Source organism: Pongo abelii, chromosome 15, assembly GCF_028885655.2.
Source record: "Pongo abelii isolate AG06213 chromosome 15, NHGRI_mPonAbe1-v2.0_pri, whole genome shotgun sequence".
In the NCBI taxonomy this organism is placed as follows: domain Eukaryota; kingdom Metazoa; phylum Chordata; class Mammalia; order Primates; family Hominidae; genus Pongo; species Pongo abelii.
This window is the reverse complement of record NC_072000.2, coordinates 109,548,662-109,574,103: the sequence shown is the minus strand read 5'-3', so window position 1 is coordinate 109,574,103 and position 25,442 is coordinate 109,548,662. Positions and strand designations below refer to the sequence as shown.

At 52.7% G+C, this 25,442-nt stretch overlaps 1 protein-coding gene across 1 annotated transcript; it reads left to right on the top strand.

Moving 5' to 3' along the window:
- The first annotated feature begins 209 nt into the window (after nt 1-209).
- On the top strand, nt 210-10,972 carry GPR132 (G protein-coupled receptor 132). Its single transcript, XM_002825169.5, has 2 exons — nt 210-4,479; nt 8,266-10,972. The coding sequence occupies exons 1-2, from the start codon at nt 4,473-4,475 to the stop codon at nt 9,369-9,371; spliced, it is 1,113 nt and encodes a 370-aa protein (XP_002825215.1). The 5' UTR covers nt 210-4,472; the 3' UTR covers nt 9,372-10,972.
- Nucleotides 10,973-25,442: the final 14,470 nt, after the last annotated feature.

Genomic DNA, 25,442 nt, shown 5'->3' with positions numbered 1-25,442 from the left:
GCCCCACTGCACCCTCCCCGAGGAAGAGCAGGGCCTGAAATGTGGGTGACCTGCTGTACCCCGTGCCCCTTTCTGTGGAGGAAATAGCCCTGGCCCCGGGCCAGGACAGACCACGACACTGCAGCTGGCGGGTGGGGCCACTGGGCTGGCCGGAGAGAGGGCCCTGAGCCCCTATCCTGAGCTCCCTCACTTCGAGGGGAGGCAGAGGCTCCCAGGGGCACTAGGAGTAGCAGGTGCAGCAAAAGGATGGTGAGCAGGTGCTGGCAGGACCCCAGACTCTGGTCCAGGAAGGCCCTCGGAAGAGGCCGGTGGGCTGCCTGAGGCTGTGGGCCTGTCCGGCAGGGAATGCCAGACAAAGCCTGGATGTGCTCTGAGAAGCAAAGGGCTGGTGCAGGGCTCCCCTGGCGCCCAAGCCTGGTTGGCCATGCGTGGTGAGGAGCTGGACCTCGGTGCGAGGGAGTTGGGATGTCCCAGTGGGCCTGGCTCTCTGGCTGCCCTGCCTTGGGTTGTTCCCACCAGGCCTCCTGCTGGGCCCACTGACTCTTTCCAGGCATCCTCACCAGGCTGTGGTACCCAAAGGTCAGGCACGTGGCGGAATCTGGACATCAGCAGCTCGCACTGCATGGGCCACATGGGACCAGCTGGATGGGAAGGTGGCTCCGGCTCCCATCCCTAGCTAGTCTCTGCTCTCAACATACAGGCCTGGATCCCAGAGGGGCCTCGTTGTGAAAGCCTCCGCCTGTGGCTGGGGCCCAGGAGGGGAGCGTGCATTTTCACTTCAACTGCCACTTCCTTTGGTTTTGCAGAAGTGCTTGCAGCCCTCTGCCCCAGGGTTGCCGGCTGGCATCGGTGTGACTGGACGGCACAGCCCTGGACCAGCAAGAGCTTGTCCTCCCAGGTTTGGGAGGGTTTCCAGAACCCTTGGTCCAGTTGAAGTGAAGGAAGCAGACTCCCCGGGAGCCCCTTCCTGGGCGGCTCAGGCGTTCTGATGGGGCCCAGGGGCCTCAGGCAGTGGCTCCGTGTGCTCACTCCTGCTCATTTGACAGGAGAGGTCCCTGCCTCGTGTTATTCAGAATTTGAAAAGTGGGGAGGGGGCGGCTGCAGAATCGGAGTAGACACCAGCGAGCAAGAGTATGTGGGCTTCTAGGGCCGCTGAAGGGGGCTTGGCAGCTGAGGAGGGAAGCCAGGCCCGGTGTGAGGCTGGTGGGGCCCCCCACACCCCTGGGGCTCAGAAGGAACTGGACTGGTCCCAGGTGGCTCTGACGTGCCCCCAGCCCACTTGGGCCCCCTGCCTGGCTGGGGGTCTGCCTTCCTTGGCCCTCCTGGTTCCGGCTCACTGCTTCCTCACCTACTGACCCTCTCTGTTTTGGGCATGGCCAGAGAGCCCTGCATCTCTTGCTGGGCCTTGGAGCTGGGCGCAGCAGCCCGACGACAGGGCCACACGGATCTTGACAGGGCAGCAGCTGGGAGGGCACCGCCCAGCACGCAGGCACCCGAGGGAGAGTCTGAAGACCCTCAGCGCTGCCCCACCATCTCCACTCGGGGGCTGACCCGAGACGCAGGGAGGAGTGCATATTACTCCAGCCAGTGGCAGGGTGGGGAGCAGAATGGCTGGCCCAGGAACCCCTCCGGCCCACACCACCCACTGCCAAGGGGGCATCACTTTGGAGATGGCTTTTCTTGATTCTTTCTTGACTCAGTGTCTCACTTTTTAATGTGTTTTCAAGGTATTGCTTTAAAATTCTCCATAAGTTAACGAGCTTCCTGTAATCTCGGGAGAACCTTGTGGCTTCCTGTTTTTCCAGTTGTTAAAAAATGTTGAGACAAGTCTCAATCATTTTAGGAGGTTTATTTGCTAAAGTTGAGGACACGCGTCTGTGACACAGCCTCAGGAAGTCCTGATGACGTGCCTAGGGTGGTCGGGCACAGCCTGGTTTCATGCATTTTAGGGAGACAAGAGACATCAATCAATATATGTGAGACGTACATTGGTTCTGTCCAGAAAGGTGGGAACAACTCGAAGCAGGGAGGGGACTTCCCAACCATTCGTCTCTCGCCTACCTGTGGGTAGGTCACAGGTAGGCGAGAGACAAATGGTTGCATTGTTTTCAGTTTCTGATAAGTCTTTCCAAAGGAGGCCATCAGAATATGCATCTGTCTCAGTGAGCAGAGGGATGACTTTGAATAGAACGCAAGGCAGATCGGCCCTGAGCAGTTCCCAGCTTGAAGGGGCCCAAGATACTTTCCTTTCAGAGAAATATACTTGAAAGGGCAGCTGGGGATGTCAACACACAGGCAGCCCCACCTGCTGGCCCAGAGCCCTTGGTGTGGGTGTCCCTGGGTTCTGCCTCACTTTTGAGCAGCTTCCAGAGAATTCCTGCAAGAGCCACGTGGGACGGGCAGGAAGAGCAAGTGGCTCCAGGGAGAACCCCTGGCCAGCCTCTCAACATACAGGCCTCGGGCCCAAAGGGGCCTTGCTGTGTAGGGGCTCTGCCTGTAGCCCGGCCGGCCCAGCACTAGGAGGGGAGTGTGCCCCGGGGGACTGACTGCATCTGCTGGCTTCCCATGAGGGTCTCGGCTGACAAAGGGCAGCACCAGGCAGCATGGGGTGGGGGTTGGGCCTGGCACCAGGGAGCTAGTGAGGCAGCCGCCAGGCTCAGCCTCCATCCCTGCACTGCAGGGCCCGGAAACAGCAGAGTGAGACCCTCAGGCTTTGCAGGGCTCTGGGAGAGGCACAAACACCATCTGAGGATGGGTTTAGGGTGCTCTCTTCCCTGCAAACCCTCTTTGGCTGGTCAGGGTGGTGCCTGTTTTAGAGGCACCTCAGGTTAGGGAAGGAAGCAGAGGGACAGGCCCCTGGGTGCCCTGCGCCACCCCCCCTGCGTGCCCTGAGCCATCTGCTGCCCGCCCGCCATGCCTCCCTCCTCCGGGCCCCCATGCTGTGGGTGACACAGCTTCCAGGCCATGCGCACGTCACACCTCGGGTAGCCAGGAAAAATTCCTAGAAGGGGATCAGCCGGGTCAAAAGTAGAGCACATTTAAGATTTTTGGAAACATATTGCAAAATTTTGCTGCGAGCCAATTCATACTTCCGTCAGTCCTGTGTACGGGCACCCATTGCCTACTCTCAAACACTATGAGTTTAAAAGTTCTTTATTTTTGCCAACATGATAGGCCAAAAAAAGATTTTAAAAGACTGTCTTTCAGATGTTCATGTTTGCATTTCTTTGATTAGAAGTGGAGTTGAACATTTTTCAGATTTTAGGGGCTTTTCTTTTTTCTTGAGATGGGGTATCTCTCTGTAGCCCAGGCTGGAGTGCAGCAGTGCAGTCACAGCTCACTGCAACCCCTACCTCCTGGGCTCAAGCGATCCTCCCAACTCAGCCTCCTGAGTAGCTGGGACTACACGTGTGCACCATCATGCCTGTTTATATTTTTGTAGGTGTGGGGTGTTACTATATTGCCCAGGCTGGTCTTGAACTCCTGGACTCCAGCTATCCTCCCACCTCAGCTTCTCAAAGGGCTGGGATTTACAGCCATGAGTTACCACACCTGGCCTTTAGGAGCTATTTTTATGTTTTCTGTGAAAGCTCATCAACTTTCTTTTCTCTGCCAGCTTTATAAAGGTATAATTGACAAACAAGAATATTACCTAGGCCAGGTGTGGTGGCTCACGCCTGTAATCCCAGCACTTTGGGAGGCCGAGGTGGGTGGATCATTTGAGGTCAGGAGTTTGAGACCAGCCTGCCCAACATGGTGAGACCCTGTCTCTACTAAAAATACAAAATCTAGCTGGGCATGGTGGTGCGTGTGTGTAGTTCCAGCTACTTGGGAGGCTGAGACAGGAGAATCGCTTGAACCCAGGAGGCAGAGGTTGCAGTGAGCCGAGATCATGCCATTGCACTCCAGCCTGAGCAATAGAGTGCAACTCTGTCTCAAAAAAAAAAAAAAAAAAAAAAAAAAAATTTAGCTGGGTATGGTGGCAGGCGACTGTAGTCCCAGCTACTCAAGAGGCTGCTGCAGGAGAATAGTTTGAACCTGAGAGGCAGAGGTTGCAGTGAGCCGAGATTGTGCCAATGCACTCCAGCCTGGGCGACAGAGCAAGACTCCATCTCAAAAAAAAAAAAAAAAAAAAGAATAGTATATAGTCGCAGTGCCTAATGTGACGTTTTGATGCCTGTTGGCTTGGAGCCTTGCTTGTATTTATCATGTGGATGCAACGGCAGAGTCTTAACAGTTAAAAAACACCTACAAATCAACGGGCCACTTAGTAAATTAGTAAATACTCACTAGCCGTTTGTCAATGGGTTAACTTGTGATTCAATCTGATTTCCCTAAAACAATTTCAACCTACTCTTTCTCCAGGTCATTTTAAACTCTCAGAGTGAACGTCTTGATAGGACCGACAAGACGCATGACATGTACTTAGAAAGCTTATCTTAGAGCCACACTGAGATTGGAACCCGCAAAATATGCCAGGTGAGAGAGCCTTCTCCGACTTTGAACATGTAAGAGGAAGCCCATGAGAATTTTTCCATGAAGGATGTTGTCTCGTAATTCAAAAATTAACACATAAAAATAGATTATCAAGATAAAAACTAGCTCAGCAATAATAAATCTAGAGGTGCTACATGGAGAAACGAAGGGCTGATTTCATAATTCTTTTGTGAAGTTCTGGGAAGCCAGGAACGGGAATGAGGGCATAGTTGGTGGCTCCTGGGAGGGCGACGAAGTACTGAGTCAGGGGACTGTCCCACAGGTCCCAGGGGAGCCCTGCATGGTCCCGGCCATGAGGAGCTGACCGCCAGCCCCCACATCCTTGCGTCTCCTGGTGCCGTTGCCCCTACTTCTGACCCGCCAGGAAGGCTCTCTTCCCAGGAGGTCACTTGTGGCAGGAGGCGGGGGAGCGGGGGACAGCCTCCTCACCAGATGGGCACAGAGCCACAGACACCACGGACCTGGTGTCCAGAGGTGAAGGTCCCAAGGCTGGGTGAGGTCTGGAGCAGGGGGTGTGGGACTGAGGGGCACCGAGGCCCTGACTGAGACCGCACTGGCGACGATGTGTGGGGTGGGGGAGCCGTAGGAGGTCGGGGAGGGAACAGACCAGAGCAGCTCTGTGCAGGCTGAGGTGGGAAGGGCCCCTCTGGCCACCCCGGGTCTTGCCTGCGTCTCCCCTTGTGTTTTGGATTCTGGCTCTGCCTCCCAGGGCGTGTGATTGTCATGAAAGAGACGGGCCGTGTAGGGGGCCGGAAACTTCCTCTGAGCTCAGGACTCGCACAGCGAGGCTGGGGCGCTCGTTTGATGGGAAAAGAGCCATCCGGGTGAAGAACAGTGAGTGCAAACACAGGCGTTGGGCCTCCCACCCGAGAACTGCCTTCACTGCCCCCCGCCGCCCGCCACAGCCCTGTGTCTTGGGCGAAGTGGTGACAACTGAGTGTGAGACAGCCCAGTCATACCCACTCTCTCCCTCTGCCCAGGGAGGAAGGTGAGCAAGGGGCACGACACTCACCCAGAGAAACCCAGCAAGCGCAGCGAGGCTGTGGGGAGACCGGAGCCCTGCACCCCGCCGGGGAAGGTGGGCCGGTGCCGCCACCGTGGAGAACAGCTCGGAGGCGCCCCGCAAGATGAGATGGAACTGCCATGAGATCCAGCAATGCCAGCTGTGGGTTCTGACCCAGGAGAACGGAAAGCAGGGGCGTGAACAGGCCTCCTCATGTTCTTAACACCGTTATTCTCAGCAGCTCAGCTAAGGCGCAGAGGCAGCCGAGCGTCTGTCCGCGGAGTCATGGCTGAGCAGAACACGGCACACGCCACATTTGGAGGATTGTTCACAATGGAAGGGCACAATGGAATATATATATATATTTATATTTTTGGTGAGACCCTGGAGGACACACTGAATACCATGGAATACCATCCCACCTTTGAAAGGAAGGGAAATCCTGGCACACGCTGCAACAGGAGGGAGCTTGAGGACACTGTGGCGAGTGGAGCACTTGAGACACGGAAGGACACACGCTGAAGACACGCACAGATGCCCACCCACGTGGGGAGGTGACAGGGGAGCCCAGCGCACAGAGACAAAGTGGAATGGAGGCCCGGGGGCTGGGAGCAAATGCGGAGCAAGTGCTTCCTGGGGCAGGGTCTCCGTTTGGGAAGGTGAGAAGGTTCTGCCGACGGATGTTGGCGATGGTTGCAGAAGAATGTGAATGTGCCAGTGCTACTGAAAAACGGTTACAATGGTAAATTCCTTGTTATGTGTATTTTGCCACCGTTTTACACTTTTTCAATTTTTTTTCTTGCGATTGAGTCTCACTCTATCACCCAGGCTGGAGTGCAGTGGCACAATCTCGGCTCACTGCAGCTTCTGCCTCCCTGGTTCAAGGGATTCTCCTGCATCAGCCTCCCAAGTAGCTGGGATTACAGGTGCCCACCATGCCTGGCTAATTTTTGTATTTTTAGTAGAAATGGGATTTCACTATGTTGGTCAGGCTGGTCTGGAACTCCAGACCTCAGGTGATCCACCTGCCTTGTCCTTCCAAAGCGTTGGGATTAAAGGAATGAACGGCCCATGGGGCCGATTTTTTTTTTTTGAGATGGAGTCTTGCTCTGTCACCCCGGCTGGAGTGCGGTGGCACAATCTCTGCCTCCCGGGTTCACATCATTCTCCTGCCTCAGCCTCCCAAGTAGCTGGGCCTACAGGCACCTGCCACCACACCCGTCTAATTTTTGTATTTTTAGTAGAGACAAGGTTTCACCAGGTTGGCCAGGCTGGTCTCGAACTCCTGACCTTGAGTGATCTCCCCGCCTTGGCCTCCCAAAGTGCTGGGATTACAGGCATGAGCCACCACGCCCAGCTGAATTTTTTAAATGCACAAAAACAAGTGGCCCGGCGTGGTGGCTCACACCTGTAATCCCAGCACTTTGGGAGGCCAAGGTGGGCAGATCACCCGAGGTCAGGAGTTCGAGACCAGCCTGGCCAACCGGTGAAACCTTGTCTCTACTAAAAATACAAAAATTAGATGAGCGTGGTGGCGAGTGCCTGTAATCCCAGCTACTCAGGAGGCTGAGGCAGGAGAATCCCTTGAACCCGGGAGGTGGAGGTTGCAGTGAGCTGAGATCGCGCCACTGCACTCCAGCCTGGGCAACAGAGGGAGAGACTCCATCTAAAAACAAACAAAACAAAACAAAAAAAAACCCAAAAAACTACAGATTAGGAATTAGGATGAGGCAGTGCCCAGCTATGGGACCAGGTGGGGAGTGGAGGCAAAGTGGGAACAGCGCTGGAAGGGCGTAGTAGCAGCACCTAACAGACTGCTTAGAAGAGCACTCACACAGCAATTACAGGATCAACATTCTTTTCAAACACACAAGCAACTTTTTTTTTTTTTTTTTTTTTTTTTGAGAAGGAGTCTCACTCTTGTTGCCCAGGCTGGAGTACAGCAGCACGATCTCAGCTCACTGCAACCTCCGCCTCCTGGGTTCAAGTGATTCTCCTGCCTCAGCCTCCAGAGTAGCTGGGATTACAGGTGCGAGCCAGCATGCCCAACTACTTTTTTAAAACTTTTAGTAGAGACAGGATTTCTCCATGTTGGCCAGGCTGGTCTCAAACTCCTGACCTCAAGTGATCTGCCTGACTCAGCCTCCCAAAATGCTGGGATTACAGGTGTGAGCCACCGTGCCGAGCCCCAAGCAACATTTTTGAAAACTGACCTCAGTGAGTTACAAAGACTCAGCATTGCCCAGACACAATGGCTCACGCCTGTAATCCCAGCACTTTGGGAGGCTGATGCAGGCGGATTACCTGAGGTCAGGAATTCAAGACCAGCCTGGCCAATGTGGTGAAACCCCGTCTCTACTAAAAATACAAAAATTAGCCAGGCATGGTGGCACTTGCCTGTAATCCTGGCTACTTGGGAGGCTGAGGCAGGAGAATTGCCTGAACCCAGGAGGCAGAGGTTGCAGTGAGCTGAGGTTGTGCCACTGCACTCCAACCTGGGCCACAAGAGCAAAACTCCATTTCAAAAAAAACAAAAAAGAAAAACGATTCAGTATTGCCCAGCCTGCATTCTTTGTCCATGATGCTGCTGGGTTGGAGATCCGCTATCTAATAATTGCTCTAAAAAATCAATTTGGAAATGTTTTAAACACCTGCGTGTGTCTAGTCTGAGCTACCACAAAGCTTCTATCCTTTCTTCCCACAGTAGAGTCTCTCCCAGGTGGTTTCCAGGGACTCCCGTCCTCACTCTTGTCTCTGTCCCACAGGAAACGCCACCCCAGTGACCATTACCCCGTGGGCCTCCCTGGGTCTCCCCGCCAAGACCTGCAACAACGTGTCCTTCGAGGAGAGCAGGATAGTCCTGGTCGTGGTGTACAGCGCAGTGTGCACGCTGGGGGTGCCGGCCAACTGCCTGACTGCGTGGCTGGCGCTGCTGCAGGTACTGCAGGGCAACGTGCTGGCCGTCTACCTGCTCTGCCTGGCACTCTGCGAGCTGCTGTACACGGGCACGCTGCCGCTCTGGGTCATCTATATCCGCAACCAGCACCGCTGGACCCTGGGCCTGCTGGCCTGCAAGGTGACCGCCTACATCTTCTTCTGCAACATCTACGTCAGCATCCTCTTCCTGTGCTGCATCTCCTGCGACCGCTTCGTGGCCGTGGTGTACGCGCTGGAGAGCCGGGGCCACCGCCGCCAGAGGACCGCCATCCTCATCTCCGCCTGCATCTTTATCCTCGTCGGGATCGTTCACTACCCAGTGTTTCAGACGGAAGACAAGGAAACCTGCTTCGACATGCTGCAGATGGACAGCAGGATTGCCGGGTACTACTATGCCAGGTTCACCGTTGGCTTTGCCATCCCTCTCTCCATCATTGCCTTCACCAACCACCGGATTTTCAGGAGCATCAAGCGGAGCATGGGCTTAAGTGCTGCCCAGAAGGCCAAGGTGAAGCACTCGGCCATCGCGGTGGTTGTCATCTTCCTGGTGTGCTTCGCCCCGTACCACCTGGTTCTCCTCGTCAAAGCCGCTGCCTTTTCCTACTACAGAGGAGACAGGAACGCCATGTGCGGCTTGGAGGAAAGGCTGTATACAGCCTCTGTGGTGTTTCTGTGCCTGTCCACGGTGAACAGCGTGGCTGACCCCATTATCTACGTGCTGGCCACGGACCATTCCCGCCAAGAAGTGTCCAGAATCCATAAGGGGTGGAAACAGTGGTCCATGAGGACAGACATCACCAGGCTCACCCACACCAGGGACACTGAGGAGCTGCAGTCACCCATGGCCCTTGCAGACCACTACACCTTCTCCAGGCCCGTGCACCCACCAGGGTCACCATGCCCTGCAAAGAGGCTAATTGAGGAGTCCTGCTGAGCCCACTGTGTGGCGGGGGGGATGGCAGGTTGGGGGTCCTGGGGCCAGCAATGTGGCTCCTGTCCACGGAGCCCACCAGCCACAGTGCCCATGTTCCCTCTGGAGGACAAACTACCAATTTCTCGTTCCTGAAGCCACTCCCTCCGTGACCACTGGCCCCAGGCTTTCCCACATGGAAGGTAGCTGCATGCCAAGGGCAGGAGCGATACCTCCAGGCTTCCGGGAGCCCAGAGAGCGTGTGGCAGGCAGTGGGGCCTCTTCATCAGCAGCCCGCCTGACTGGCTCCCTTGGCTGTGGGCAGGCAGCAGGCCTGCTGGCAGAGGTACCTGGTGGCTGCCCTGCTCGCATCAGTGGCGATGACTTTATTTGCAGAGCATTTCTGCAAGTGTTGCCTGGATGCGGTGGTGCATTGTGGGCCCTCTGGGCTCCTGCCTCAGAATGTCAGTGGGCACCATGCTGGAGGTCACCCAGCACTGTGGCAGCGCCCAGGAGGGCACAGGGCAGCCTACCACATCCAAGGGGGCAGGAGCCCCCATCTGGGGTTGGGTCTGTGCTGAGCTGGAGGGCCTCTAGGGAACTGTGGGGCAGGGTGGCCAGCTGCTCCGGCTCCCAGAGCGCAGCCCAGGCGTCCTCAACGGGGAGTCCCAAATGTCCACGCCCAGAACAACAGTTGGCAGGACAGGCGTGACACAGCCACAGCAGAGGCAAGGGGTGCCAGGAGTCCCCAGCAGCATCCTCGGGGAGAAGCTGGTGAGGGGTCCGTACAGGGTGGGGCCCCCACCCCCAGCCCCTTACGGAGGGGGGAGTGCAGCAGCTGGCCTGCTTGTCTGGCGGAGAAAGCCAGCTCCCTGCACCCTCGGGGCTGAGTCAGATCTGGGTCTGCCCCAAAGGCCTTGCCTAGGCCAGGTCACGCTGATGCCCGGGTTTCCCTATCTGTAAAATGGGGCCAATGACACCTACCTCACTGGGTCACCATCGAGATCAATCCTCCTCCCTGCCCTGACACCTCAGGCACATCACATGCACTCAGAGCACAGAGCCGGGCAGATGCAGCACCTGGATGGGGAGCCCAGTGCCCAGCACAGCGCAGGGGCTTCCAGGGAGGCCGCGCAGGGCCGTGGGGCTGAGCCACGCTCTCGTTTTGTCAGGCAGCTATGCAGTTGCTCTTCCTTGTTTTTGGTTTGTTTTTGTTTTTTTTAATATTTATTTTTTTAGAGACAGGGCCTTGCTCTGTTTCCTGGGCTGGAGAACAGTGGCACCATCATAGCTCACTGCAGCCTCAAACTCCTGGGCTCAAGCGATCCTCCCCACTCAGCCTCCTGAGTAGCTGGGACTACAGGTGTGCACCACCACACCCAGCCAAAACAGCCATCCTCCCCTTAGGAGTCATCAGAAAAATACATTAGGAAAATGTGTTTAGAAATAAAAGCACAAGGCAGGGCACAGTGCTCATGCCTGTCATCCCAGCACTTTGGGAGGCCGAGACGGGAGGATCAGTTGAGGCCAGGAGTTTGAGACCAGCTTCGGCAACACGGCAAAACCTTGTCTCTTTTTTTGGTATTAAAAAAATAATAAAAATAAAAGAAATAATGCAATTTAACCTTTACAGTTAACATTTCCCCTGCTTTGAGAGGAGTGAGCCCCTAGGCTCCCAGAGGAGAGCCGTGACCAGGGACCTGAAAAGCTGGGGCTGAGGTTCTGGACCAGCCTGGAATATTCAGGGCTGAGGCAAAAGGGATCATAACGATGTCCAGCAGGGGCTTTCCTGTGGCCGCTATAACCAGTTCCCACAAGTTGGTGGCTTAAAACAATAAACCGGGCTGGGCACCATGGCTCATGCCTATAATCCCAGCACTTTGGGAGGCTGAGGCGGGCAGATCACCTGAGGTCAGGAGTTCGAGACTAGCCTGGCCAACATGATGAAACCCCGTCTCTACTAAAAATACAAAAAAAATTATCTGGGTGTGGTGGAGCACACCTGTAATCCCAGCTACTTCGGAGGCTGAGACAGGAGAATTGCTTGAGCTCAGGAGGCAGAGGTTGCAGTGAGCCGCGATCGTGCCATTGCACTCCAGCCTGGGCAACAAGAGCAAAATTCCTTCTCAAAAAACGAAACGACAACAGCAACAACCAAAAAACACAACCAAAAACTGTTTTCTCAGGCTGGGCATGGTGGCTCACGCCCGTAATCCCAGCACTTTGGGAGGCCGAGGCGGGCAGATCACGAGGTCAGGAGATCAAGACCATCCTGGCTAACACGGTGAAATCCCTTCTCTACTAAAAATACAAAAAATTAGCCGGGCATTGTGGCAGGCGCCTGTAGTCCCAGCTACTCGGGAGGCTGAGGCAGGAGGATGGTGTGAACCCGGGAGGCAGAGCTTGCAGTGAGCCGAGATCGCGCCACTGTACTCCAGCCTGGGCGACAAAGCGAGACTCCGTCTCAAAGAAGAAAACAAAAAAAAAAACTGTTTTCTCACAGCTCTGAAGGCCAGAGTCCACTTTTTCATCTTTTGCTGCCACAGAGCAACAAATAAGAGCCTCACTCCCATGTCAGATCCCAGCCTTGGGGACCAGGTGCCGTCTCACCCACCGGTAGGGACAACAGGGCTAGGCGAGACACCCAGAGTACCTGGCTCAGGCGAGGGACTGCCTGAACTGGCTGGTGTCACAGTGGCAGGAAAGTTACCAGGCATAGCCGGGTGAGGTGGCACCTGCAGTCCCCGCTGCTCAGGAGGCTGAGGTGAGAGGATCATTTGAGCCTGGGAAGTGGAGGCTGCAGTGAGCTAGGACTGCGCCACTGCACACGGGGAGGCCAGGAGACAAAGGCCCGATGGGACCTGGGGATGACACCTCTGTAGGGGTTTCAGAGGGTGCCTGGGAGCAATGTCTGCAGCGAAATTTAAAAATGGACACCAGACCTGCGGGACCCATGACAGTCACCATCAGGTGGAGAAGCTCTATGCAAAGACAGACCACTCAGAGTCAAACTTGGGGGGTGGGGCTTACCTGACGGGAGGGGCTGCTACGGGGACCTTGCCCAGGCTGAGGCCCAGATGGGACCAGGCACTCAGGAAGGGAGGCCCAGCCCAGCCCTTAACTCTGAGACCCTCGAGGGCTGTGGGCGGAGGGCAGCAGGTTGAGTCCTCGCAGGACAGGTGCAGCTGGGGAGGTGGAGGTTACGGGCCTGCCTGGCTGCTCACTGCCCCGCGTCTGCTCTGGCAGTGACAGGGTCACAGCATGGCTTTGTCATCAGCCACTGACCACTGACCGCAGGCCCTGGCCATGTCATCCAGCTTCTGCTGCTGGTGGGAGCTTCTGAGGTGGCCAGCGCTAGAAGCTGCCCTGTGTGGAGTCTGCGCTCGCTCACTCTCTCTCTCACCATCTACCCCTTCGTTCGCCCCGCTTGACCTCACTCAGGCACCCCCTCCACAAGGTGCTCCTGGGGCACCCCAGGTACTGAGGAGGCCACAGTGAAGGACACTGTCACCCACGCAGGGAGGCGGGAATGAGGAGGGGAGCCCCGAGGGCCACCCCTGCCTCCAGCACCATGCCCTGCCTCCAGCACCATGCCCTGCCCTCCAGCACCATGCCCTGCCCTCCAGGCTCTAGCCACAGTTGCCTCTTCAGACAGGGTCCGGGAGGGGCAGCACTGCTCTGCTCACTGCCTTGTTGTTACCTGAGTAACGGTGACAGGGAAAGAGGACCACACACCTCCTCGCCAGCTGGAGAGAAGACCCTGGACCTATGGAACTGTTCTCCCAGGTCCTACTGTGACGAAGACACCTGCACACCAGGGGAAGGAGCAGTTCAGAAGCAGCACTCAGGCTCTCCGGAAGGCCCTGTGTCCCGTCCACGCCCGCTCCCCTCCGACCATCCCCACTCCACCTGGCATGGCAGGGGCTGTGGACCCTCACAGCGACAGCCCAGGGCACAGGCCGCGGAGGCAGGGAGAGTTTTGTTGGGAATTCTGGGATCCTACTGCCTGGAGTTGGGGCAGGGGAGCACAGCCCAAGGAGGTCACATCCTGGTGGCCCTGCAGCCTCCTGGCCTGTGGGAGGGACATGCCTGGAAGAGACAGCATGAGGGGGGACCACATATGGAGGACTCTTTTTTTTTCTTTTGAGACAGAGTCTTGCTCTGTGACCCAGGCTGAAGTGCCATGGCATAATCTCAGCTCACGGCAGCCTCCACCTCCTGGTCCCCTGAATAGCTGGGACCACAGGCGTGCACCACCACACCCAGCTGGGTTTTTTTGTTGTTGTTGTTAGGGACAGGGTTTCACCACATTGCCCAGGCTGGTCTTGAACTTCTGGACTCAAGCAATCTGCCTGCCTCAGCCTCCCAAAGTGCTGGGAGGGATTACAGGCGTAGGCCACCACATCCATCCTTTTTTTTTCTTTTTTTTTTTGAGGCAGGGTCTTGCTCTGTCACCCAGGCTGGAGTTGAGTGCAGTGGTGCAATCTCAGCTCACTGCAGCCTCTGCCTCCTGGGTTCAAGCGATCCTCACACCTCAGCCTCCTGAGTAGCTGGCATCACAGGCATGTGCCACCATGCCCAGCTGCCCAGCTAATTTTTAAATTTTTTGTATGGACAGGGTCTCACTATGTTGCTCAGATTGGTCTTGAACTCCTGGCCTCAAGCAATCCGCCTGACTTGGCCTCCCAAGGCGCTGGGATCGCAGGAGTGAGCCAGCCCCCAGTCCTAGCAGTGCTCTTGGGTGATGAACGTGTGAATGAGAGCGCACCGAATGGTCGCGTGGGGCGGCCACCTTCCTGAGGGACAGCTCACTATGGACAGGTGATACCACCACTTGGTGCCTCCTTTCTTCATCCATAATTTGGGAATGGTGACAGTGACTGTCCCACAGTCCTGGTGGGGTATTAATTCAGATAATACACGTCCCACACCTAAGATGAGCCTGGCACAAAGCAGCGCTCAAAAACACAGATCTTCATTTAACTTCCTCCTTCGTTCCCCCAGTGGGGGATCTTGCAGGCAGAGTCGTTGACGAAAGGTCCGCCTGTTCCCAAGAACGGCCCTAGAGGGCGCCAGGCAGCGGGGCTTGAATGGACCGGGCGGGTTTCGCTTTCCCGCGAGTAGCCGCCCGCGGCCGCCAGGGGGCAGCAGCTGCAAAGGGCACCCGTGGGCAGCCGGGCCGCGCCTGTGGCCACGCAGTGCAGAGGCGGCCCCATCAGAGCGCTCGGGCGGGCGGGCGCGGAGCCGGAGCAGTGTCCCCGCCACTGCGGAGCCTTCACAGGCGGAACATTTTGCACATCCTTCCAGACCTTTCCTAAATCCTTACCTGCCTGTACAGGCACTCGTGGAAAATACGTGATACTGCCTTGTGTGTATGCATTTATCCAGCTTTTCATTTTGAAATAATTCCCAATTTGGGGGCCGGGCGCGGGGGCTCACGCCTGTAATCCCAGCACTTTGGGAGACCGAGGCGGGCGGATCACGAGGTCAGGAGATCGAGACCATCGTGGCCAACATGGTGAAACACCGTCTCTACTAAAAATACAAAAAAATTAGCTGGGCATGGTGGCGTGTGCCTGTAATCCCAGTTACTCGGGAGGCTGAGGCAGGAGAATCGTTTGAACCAGGAAGTCGGAGGTTGCAGTGAGACTCCGTCTCAAAAAAAAAAAAAAAATCCCAATTTACAGAAGGTGGCAAACACCATGCAAAGAGACCTGGATATTCCTGTCCTACAGGTTCTCCAGCTGTGAACATTGCCCCGCTATTCCTTCTCTCGCTCCTGCTTATGTGGCATTTGAGAATAAGCTGCAGACTCCAGGCTTGCTCCCCTAAACAGCTCAGAGAGTATTTTGGAAATAAACGAACTCTCTCTCAAGTAATTGCAGTGAACCTTGAAAAATCAGGAAGCCACCACTGATCCAATGTCCCCATCGACTCCACAGAGTCCCTGCCAATTTCCCCGCTGTCTCAATGAGTCTTTGTGGGTCTTACGGGTCTTTGTGGGATGGCCCTCGCTCTAGCCTTGTCTGTTTCCTGTGGCCTCTTCAATTCCAGGAGGAACCTCTCAGAAGTGAGACTTTCCTCTTATAGCATCCTACCGGAGGCCCACGGGACCAATCTGGCCGTCACTGGTGATGATGATCCTCTTACAGCGTCCTACCGGAGGCCCACGGGACCAATCATCTGGCCGTCACTGGTGATGATGATCCTCTTACAGCGTCCTACCGGAGGCCCACGGGACCAATCATCTGGCCGTCACTGGTGATGATGATCCTCTTACAGCGTCCTACCGGAGGCCCACGGGACCAATCTGGCCGTCACTGGTGATGATGATCCTCTTACAGCGTCCTACCGGAGGCCCACGGGACCAATCATCTGGCCATCACTGGCGATGATGATCCTCTTACAGCGTCCTACCGGAGGCCCACGGGACCAATCTGGCCATCACTGGCGATGATGATCCTCTTACAGCGTCCTACCGGAGGCCCACGGGACCAATCTGGCCGTCACTGGCGATGATGATCCTCTTACAGCGTCCTACCGGAGGCCCACGGGACCAATCTGGCCGTCACTGGCGATGATGATCCTCTTACAGCGTCCTACCGGAGGCCCACGGGACCAATCTGGCCGTCACTGGTGATGATGATCCTCTTACAGCGTCCTACCGGAGGCCCACGGGACCAATCTGGCCGTCACTGGTGATGATGATCCTCTTACAGCGTCCTACCGGAGGCCCACGGGACCAATCTGGCCGTCACTGGTGATGATAACCCTCGTCACGTGGGTACGATGGTGTCTGCCGCCATTCCCCACTGAAAAGTTCATTAGTAAGCATTTTGCATTCATTAATGAATAAGCAATTATTACACCGTTTCTGGGGAGAGAATTTGAGGTTTCCACTATGAGGTCAGGCTTACCCTTCTCTCTCATGTATGTATGTGCGGGTCTCCGTCCATTTTTTCTTGCTATAACAGATTACTTGAGACTGCATAATTTATAAGAAAAAAAGAGGTTTACTTAGCTCAGAGTTCTACATGCTGAGAAGTTCAAGGGCGTGGCCCTGGTGAGGACTTTCATTCTGTTTCACAAAATGGTAGAGAAGGCCGGGCACAGTTGCTCACACCTGTAATCCCAGCACTTTGGGAGGCCGAGGCGGGTGAATCACCTGAGGTCGGGAGTTCAAGACCAGCTCGGCCAACAGAGTGAAACCCCGTCTCTACTAATAATACAAAAATTAGCTGGGTGTGGTTGCACGTGCCTGTAGTCCCAGCTACTCGGGAGGCTGAGGCAGGAGAATCGCTTGAACCCAGGAGGCAGAAGTTACGGTGAGCTGAGATCACGCCATTGTACTCCAGCCTGGGTGACAAGAGCAAAGCTCCATCTCAAAAAATAATATAATAATAATCCAAGATCTGGGCACTAGGGGTGCTCACTGTTTCCAGAGCTGTAGAAAATACATATGCTTATACACACACACATAGATATACTCACACACATAGATATACAAACACACATAGATATATATACACACATAGATATACATCTGTATTTCCAGCTATCCATATTGGAACTGGATTTGTACTGATATCTCCAATTTCAATCCACCCGGCCAGAAGTTGGTCCAGCCTGACCACTTTCCTAATTTGCAACTCCCTTCTCCGAAACGAGAGTCCTCAAATTCTTCATCCCCGATGCTTTTACTTACTTGTGCAATCCCCAGCCCTCTCCAATGTCTCTTTCTTGGCCCCCTTGGCAGGTTAAAAGCCGGCCCTCAAGGAGGAGGGAAAGGGGAAGTAGGAAAAAGGAAGAAATGAAGGGTCTGAGAGTTCACTCTGTTTGCAAATGAACAGTGAGACTGCCAGTGTTCTGAACATGGGCAAGACATGAGACACCTGGGTCTGAGACAAAGGCTTTGTTATTCACAGCACAGCAGGCAGCACGAGCTTCATATACCCCCAGCCCCCAGCCCCACAGACAATGAGGAGTGGCCCCGGTGGATGCTGTACACACAGCTGAGGAACCCTGGGTTAGGAAACACCAGTCATTTAAAGGACTGCTAGCAAACCTGCCCAGTTTCTGCCCAGAGGGAGAAGCTATCTTTATTATCTTGGACAGCAAGCCAATTTGCCCTCTGCCTGGAAAGAGATACATGTGTGATGCTGAGGATTCACGTGTGGACATTGGGACCCCAGGGCCTGAGCTGAGACCCCAGCACTGCCCTTTACTGTCTGGGACCTTGGACGAGTGACCCAACTTCTCTGTGCCTCGCTGTCCTCATCTGGAAAATGGAGACAATAACCGTATCCAGGTCACTGCTTTCTTAGGAAGATTAGTAAGACCAGTATACAATGTGCCAGGGTCATCTATGCTGGGAAGGGCTGAGTGGGCTGCAGACAGCACCATGGATGGCCTCTCTGAGCAGGTGCTTTTGAGCCCAGACCAGTGGAAGTGGGGAACAGCCTTGCAGCTTGTCTGGGTCAGGCACAGGGCAAAAGCCCAGGGCAGGGAAACACTTCAGGTGCTTGAGAAGTGGTGAGAATCCACGGGGAGCAAGAGCCCGGGAAGCCAGGCATCGACAATGGAGCACCTGAGACGTCTCTGAGCACCTGAGACGGCGGTGCCAGGGACTCCTGAGCAGAGGCCAATGCAGCCAACTTGCATTTAAGGGCCCCCTGGCTGGCGTGAAAGTGCCTGGATACTCAGGAAGAGATACAAGTGTCTGGAGGCGGCCCAAGGGTGCAGGTGAGCCTCCGAACCGGGCAGTGGCGCGGGCGGTTGCAGGTGGGCAGATCCTGATCTGTGTGAAGGTGGAGCCGAGGACGCTGGCGGGCAGATGGGAGGTAGAGGTGAAAGAAAGAGGCTGCAGGAGGAACCCAACGCTTCGGAGGAGCCTCAGGTAGCTGGTGGTCTTCCTTTCCTGTTACCACACATTTCGTGGTTTCAAGCAGCCCAGCTTTCTTAGCTCGCAGCCTGTGGGTCTGGGCTTAGGCTGGAGTCAGGCGTCAGCTGGCCACACTCTGGTATGGAGCTCAGGGTTGCCTTCCAAGCTCGCTCCTGTCGCTGGGAAGCCAGGTGTGGGACTGAGGTCCCCGCCTCCTCGTGGTGTCACCGATGGCTGCTCCCTGCTTCTGGGGGTGCTCATATTCCTTCTCAGGCCCCCCGCCCCGTCTTCAAACCAGCATCGGCACCTTGAAGCCTTCCCACGCTTGGACCTCCCTGACTCCCCCTCCTGTCACCAGCCACAGAAAACTGTCCTCTTTTCAAGGCTCCCGGGACTAGGTCAGGCCCACTTGGGAATCAGTGTTGAGCTCTACTCTGCCGTGTAAACCGGCCCAACCTTGGGAGTGGAACCTCCGCACCAGTTCCAGGGGCTGGCACAGGGGAATCTGGGAGGGCACATGTTCTTAGAATTTGGCCTAAACTGGGGTGCTTGAAATAAGGGCACGGCTGACACGCAGTGGCCTCCTGGTTCTTTTGGTGCAGGGTGGATGGCGTTTAATCCAGGACTGGAGAGGCGCCTGGGGAGTAGGCGGGGAAGAGGGGCGGTGTGAGGGCTGGGCTCCGGAGCCCTGCAACACTGGGAGAGGGCGGAGAGGAGGGATGCACAGAGGCTCACGAGGAGGGGCTGGTGGGAAGGGCAAGTGCAAGGGTCGGGCAGGGCAGGGCAGGGCCCACAAAGTTTGGCCCAAGGCCCCTAGTGGCTTGGAGAGGAGAGGAGGGTGGAGGACGGCTGGCAAGCCCATAGGTACATAAAGGCCTCAGGAGGCCAGCATGGTGACTCACGACTGTAATCCCAGCACTTTGGGAAGCTGCAGTGAAAAGATCGCTTGAGTCCAGGAGTTCAAGACTAGCCTGGGCAACATAGGAAAATCCTGCCTCTACCAAAAATACAAAAATTAGCTGGGCATGGTGGTGTGCGCTTGTCTCAGCTGCTCGGGAGGCTGAGGTGGGAGGATGGATTGAGCCCGGGAGGTTGAGGCTGCAGTGAGCGATGATCACGCCACTGGTGGAGAAAGAGTGCACCCCAGGAGTTTGAGACCAAGAACAGCAAAGGAACTGTGGTCACGGGGGTGTGGGAAGGTTTTGGGGTATTTGCTAGTGTGAAAGGAAAATATGGGGACCCCAAAATCACTAAGCCAAAGTGAAAAGTCAACCTGGGAACTGCTGGCAGGCAGACCTCCCTCCAATCCTATTCCTAAACAAGACAGCCACAAAGATTAAAAAGCTACATACCTCCCACACAAATTGCCCACAAGGAAATTCCTTGTGGTCTGTTACCCATGGAAGGTTGTCCCCACTCCCTGCTTCAAGTTGTCCCACCTTTTTGGACCGAACCAATGTGTTTCTTTTTCTTTTTCTTTTTTTTTTTTTGAGATGGAGTCTCACTCTATTGCCCAGGCTGGAGTGCAGTGGCGCAATCTCGGCTCACTGCAACCTCCACCTCCCGGGTTCAAGCGATTCTCCTGCCTCAGCCTCCCAAGTAGCTGGGATTACAGGCGCCTGCCATCATGCCCAGCTAATGTTTGTATTTTCATAGAGACAGGGTTTTACCATGTTGGCCAGACTGGTCTTGAATTCCTGACCTCAGGTGATCCACCCATCTCGGCCTCCCAAAGTGCTGGGATTACAGGTGTGAGCCACCGCACCCGGCCGGCCTTATGTATTTCTTAAATGTGTTTGATTGATGTCTGTGTCTCCCTAAATTGTATAAAACCAAGCTGCACCCCAGCCACCTTGGGCACATGTTCCCAGGACCTCCTGAGGGCTCTGTCACGGGCCATGGTCACTCATATTTGGCTCAAAATAAATCTCTTCAAATGTTTAACAGAGTTTGATTCTTTCCGTTGACATGTTACTGGTGAAAGGTATCTGAGTTACTGGCAGCGAATCCGTACAGGTCTACGGCAACCTCAATTCTTACCTCCTCAGAAGAATTCGACCAAGGGGCATAAGCAGAAGGAGAAACTGAGGTAAGTTTCAGAGCAGGGGTGAATGTTTATTAACGAGCTTCAGAACAGGAATGAAGGAAAGGAAAGCACACGTGGAAGAGGGCCAGGTGGGTGACTTGAGAAACCAAGTGCACAACAATCTATACAATTTTTCTTTTCTTTTTTTGAGACGGAGTCTCGCTCTGTCACCCAGGCTGGAGTGCAGTGGTGGGATCTCGGCTCGCTGCAACCTCTCCCTCCTATGCTCAAGTGATTCTCCTGCCTCAGCCTCCTAAGTAGCTGGGATTACAGGTGTACGCCACCATGCCCAGCTAATTTTTTTGTATTTTTAGTAGAGATGGAGTTTCATCATGCTGGCCAGACTGGTCTTGAATTCCTGACCTCAAGTGATCTGCCCACCTCGGCCCTCCCAAAGTGCTGGGATTGCAGGCATGAGCCACTGCACCTAGCCCAATCTATACAATTTTAATTATGTTGACCATAAAATACAATTTCCATAAGCCTTTTATAACCTTTTATTAAGGACTGGGTTAATACTCCAAGAAAACCTTGTTAATTTGACACAGAGGCCCATATGCTGGTCTTGCATCAGTGTGCCTTCAACATTAATGGTTAACTTATCTCTCAAAATCACCCCTTACAATCTTACACACCCACCTCTTCCGAGATAGTCCCTGGGCCTTCAGGAACTGAACCGTTTTAACTGGTTTTGGTTTGATTTCTGGCCTGTGTCTCAGGAACGCGGTTTATTTTGATTGGCATCTTCTATCAGGACTGAGGATGAGGCTTTAACTGCTGTCAATGTTTAAGATTTAGCAGGACTTTGGCTAGTGGGGGTGGCTCATGCCTGTAATTCCAACACCTTGGGAGGCCGAGGTGGGTGGTTGGGAACTCCTGAGGTGAGGAGTTCCAAACCAGCCTGGCCAACAAGGTGAAACCCTGTCTCTACTAAAAATACAAAATAGCCGGGCATGGTGGTACGAACCTGTAATCCCAGCTACTCGGGAAGCTGAGGCAGGAGAATCGCTTGAACCCAGGAGGCGGAGGTTGCAGTGAGCAGAGATCGCGCCACTGCACTCCAGCCTGGGTGACAGAGCAGGACTCTGTCTCAAAAAAAAAAAAAAAAATTAGCAGGACTTGGTGTCCTTTTTAGACCCAGGAGTCAAAGCCCTGTAACTTAATGGCACAAGGACTTTAAAAGCACGTACAGAAAATTACACAGATGTAATAACTTTAATTTAAAAACATTTTAATCTCAGTTTTTCTAGGCAAATCACCACTTAGGAATTATTCCAATAAGTGTAAAAAGCCAGTTACCCAAAGGCAAAAGAAAAGACCTTCTGCAGTATGAGTGCTGTTCCCTATGGGGAATCCATTTAGATCACCGGCAAGGCAGAACTCATGACAAGGTACTTGAATTAGTTACACATAGTGTAGCAGGACGAGTCACAGACAAAACTCCTCAGACACCGGATTAAAGAAGGAAGAGGTTTTTATTCAGCTGGGAGTGTCGGCAGACTCGCGTCTCCAGAGCTGAGCTCCCGGAAAAAGAAATTCCTGGCCCTTTTAAGGGCTTACAACTCTAAGGGGTCCACATGAAAGGGCCATATAGATCAAGCAAGCGAGAGGAACGTGACTGGGGGCTGCATACATCGGCTAACGGAACAAAAAGTTTCACAGTGCTTTCTCATACAATGTCTGGAATTTACAGATAACACCAGTAGTTTTGGTCAGGGGTTAATATTATTATTATCATTATTATTTTAACCACCAGGGCCAGGTGGTGGCGCCAAGGTCATCTAGCTATTTATCTTACTTCTGTTTCTTTCCAGCTTTTTGCTTTCTGCCTTTTCTCCTGTCTTATAAACTAGGGAAACAGGGAGGTGGGGGAGAAGCTGGGAAGGACAACAGGAGAAGTGGTGGTCTCATTCCGTAATAGGAAGAGTGTTTCCTGGGTCACAAGCGAAAATTTTTGGATCCATAGAACAATTTAAAGCAAGAGCACAGAATATTATGTTGGAAGGAAACACGTCCTTTAGAGCTCTAAGACAAAACATTTTCTAGCATCAGGCCACAATAAACAACCTGAAGAATAAAAAACTTACAGGAGTTAAACACTAGTTGAAGGACAGAGTTATTCTTTCAGGCCTATTAAAAGGGGAGAGAAAGCTGAAAACAGAGAGGTGCAATGAAGTTGAACTTTGCATACAAAAATAATAATGTTGTGTAACTTTATTAAGAAAGCAATACCTTAGGAAAATTTCATTGTTCAAACCAATTTGTTAGGAAGTTTTTAAATATCAAAATCTAATCTCTAGAAAGACCATTATAAACAATTTCCCTTTAATTATGACAACTATAAAAGTTTTTTCCATAAATCCTCTTATGATTTACACAGACCATTCGTGACATGTTTGGACTTTCTGGTTTGTCCTGAACATCCTTCTTTCATGAACAACCAGTCATTTTATTCTAGGACAAAAATTCACCAAACAAGATTCTTTCTCATATAAAATTATTTTTTTCTAAGCTTTTTTTTTTTTTTTTTGAGACAGAGTCTTGCTCTGTCATACAGGCTGGAGTGCAGTGGCACGATCTTGACTCACTGCAACCTCTGCCTCCTGGGTTCAAGCAATTCTCCTGCCTCAGCCTCCCGAGTAGCTGGGATTACAGGCATGTGCTGTCATGCCTGGCTAATTTTTATATTTTTGTAGACATGGCATTTCACCATGTTGGCCAGGCTGGTCTCGAATTCTTGACCTCAGGTGATCCACCTGCCTCGGCCTCCCAAAGTGCTAAAAAGGATTACAGGCATGAGCCACTGCACCAAGCCAACTTTTTTTTTTTTATACTAAAAATGCCTCTTTATTTTTATAACTTTCTTTTTTTTTTTTTTTGAGACGTAATTTTGCTCCTTGTTGCCTAGGGTGGAGTGCAATGGTGCGATCTCAGCTCACTGCAACCTGTCTCCCAGGTTCAAGCAATTCTCCTGCCTCAGCATCCCAAGTAGCTAGGATTACAGGCATGTGCCACCACGCTTGGCTAATTTTGTATTTTTAATAGAAACGGGGTTTCACCATGTTGGTCAGGCTGGTCTGGAACTCCTGACCTCAGGTGATAACGCCCACCTCAGCCTCTCAAAGTGCTGGATTACAGGCATGAGCCACCGTGCCCAGCCTTTTTTTTTTTTTTTTTTTTTTTTGAGACGGAGTCTCACTCTATTGCCCAGGCTGGAGGGCAGTGGCACGATCTCGGCTCACCGCAACCTCCGCCTCCCAGGTTCAAGCAATTCTCCTGCCTCAGCCTCCTGAGTAGCTGGGATTACAGGCACCCGCCATCATGCCTAGCTAATTTCTGTATTTTTGTAGAGACAGGGTTTCACCATGTTGGCCAGGCTGGTCTTGAACTCCCGACCTCGGATGATCTGCCCACCTCAGCCTCCCAAAGTGCTGGGATAACAGGCATGAGCCACCGCGCCGGGCCATGGCCTTTTATAGCTTTCTTTGCATCTCTCTTATTTTCTGGTTCCCTTTACCCTGTTTTATACATAACCTTTAAGAAAGCTTTAAATTACACAAAAATTGGCCGGGTGCGGTGGCTCACGCCTATAATCCCAGCACTTTGGGAGGCTGAGGTGGGCAGATAACCTGAGGTCAGCAGTTCGAGACCAGCCTGGCCAAAATGGTGAAACCCTGTCTCTACAAAAATACAAAAATTAGCTGGGCATGATGGCGGGTGCCTGTAATCCCAGCTACTCGGGAGGCTGAGGCAGGAGAATCGCTTGAACCCGAGAAGTGGAGGTTGCAGTGAGCCAAGATCATGCCACTGCACTCCAGCCTGGGCAACAGAGTGAGACTCTGTCTCAAAAAAAAAAAAGGCAGGAGAATCACTTGAACCCGGGAGGTGGAGGTTGCAGTGAGCTGAGATCATGCCACCCACTGCACTCCACCTGGGCAATAGACTCAGTCTCAAAAAATATATATAATCATAAAAATAACAATAAATAAATTAGACAAAAATTATTCATCTTTTAACAAGAACACACATTTTTTAGAAAGAATGTTTTCTTAGTATATTTTTTAATTGAAAAATACCTATTTAATGAAATATCTACTATTTAACTTAATATTAAACTTTAGGTTCTAAATTATGGCATTTGTCTACAAGTATATATCCCATTACATATACCTAATTATTTTATATTCATAGTTTACCTGCATTATTTATGAAAACTGTGATAGTCATCATTTAAAGTTATTTCCCTGTCAACTATTTTATAGCCTGTGAATTTCAGGTATTTAGGTAAGTAGAAACCTTAAGATTAAATATATGGTTATTTTACTAAATAATTCAAGATTTAACTGTTTTCATTAAAACAATATTAACGTCTTATTTATCAAAAATTACACAACCAGGAAAACTTACCCAAGCTGAGATCATTCTGTGTTGGGCTGGGTTTATAGTTTAATGAGCTTTATGCCAAATGTTGGCACCGTTTATTATTTGGCAGGGATAAGAATGAAATCTCTTGATCAATAAATGCAAATAGAAATGTATGCTGGCCGGGCACAGTGACTCACACCTGTAATCCCAGCACTTTGGGAGGTCAAGGCAGGCAGATCACCTGAGGTTGGGCGTTTGAGACCCCAGCCTGACCAACATGGAGAAACCCTGTGTCTACTAAAAATACAAAATTAGCCGGGTGTGGTGGCACATGCCTGTAATCCCAGCTACTTGGGAGGCTGAAGCAGGAGAATCGGGTGAACCCGGGAGGCGGAGGTTGCGGTGAGCCAAGATTGCGCTATTGCACTCCAGCCTGGGCAACAAGCGCGAAACTCCATCTCAAAAAAAAAAAAAAAGTATGCCGACAATTCATAAGACTGTTCTAATATCACCTTACCAAAATTTTAAAGCTAGCTTATTAAAGATTTTAAGTCACATGAACTTGAAAAGCATTTCGGTTATCATTTAATTTATGAGTACTCTATAACTTTAAGCCAATTTGGTACCTGTGGCCAAAAACACATAACAAAATACATGTATGTACACATAAACACACACATACACACTCATACAAAGATCCTATAGCTTTTACTTTAGAACTCTAGCCATGCGATATTAATACAAACTCATTGGTTTGCGGAAA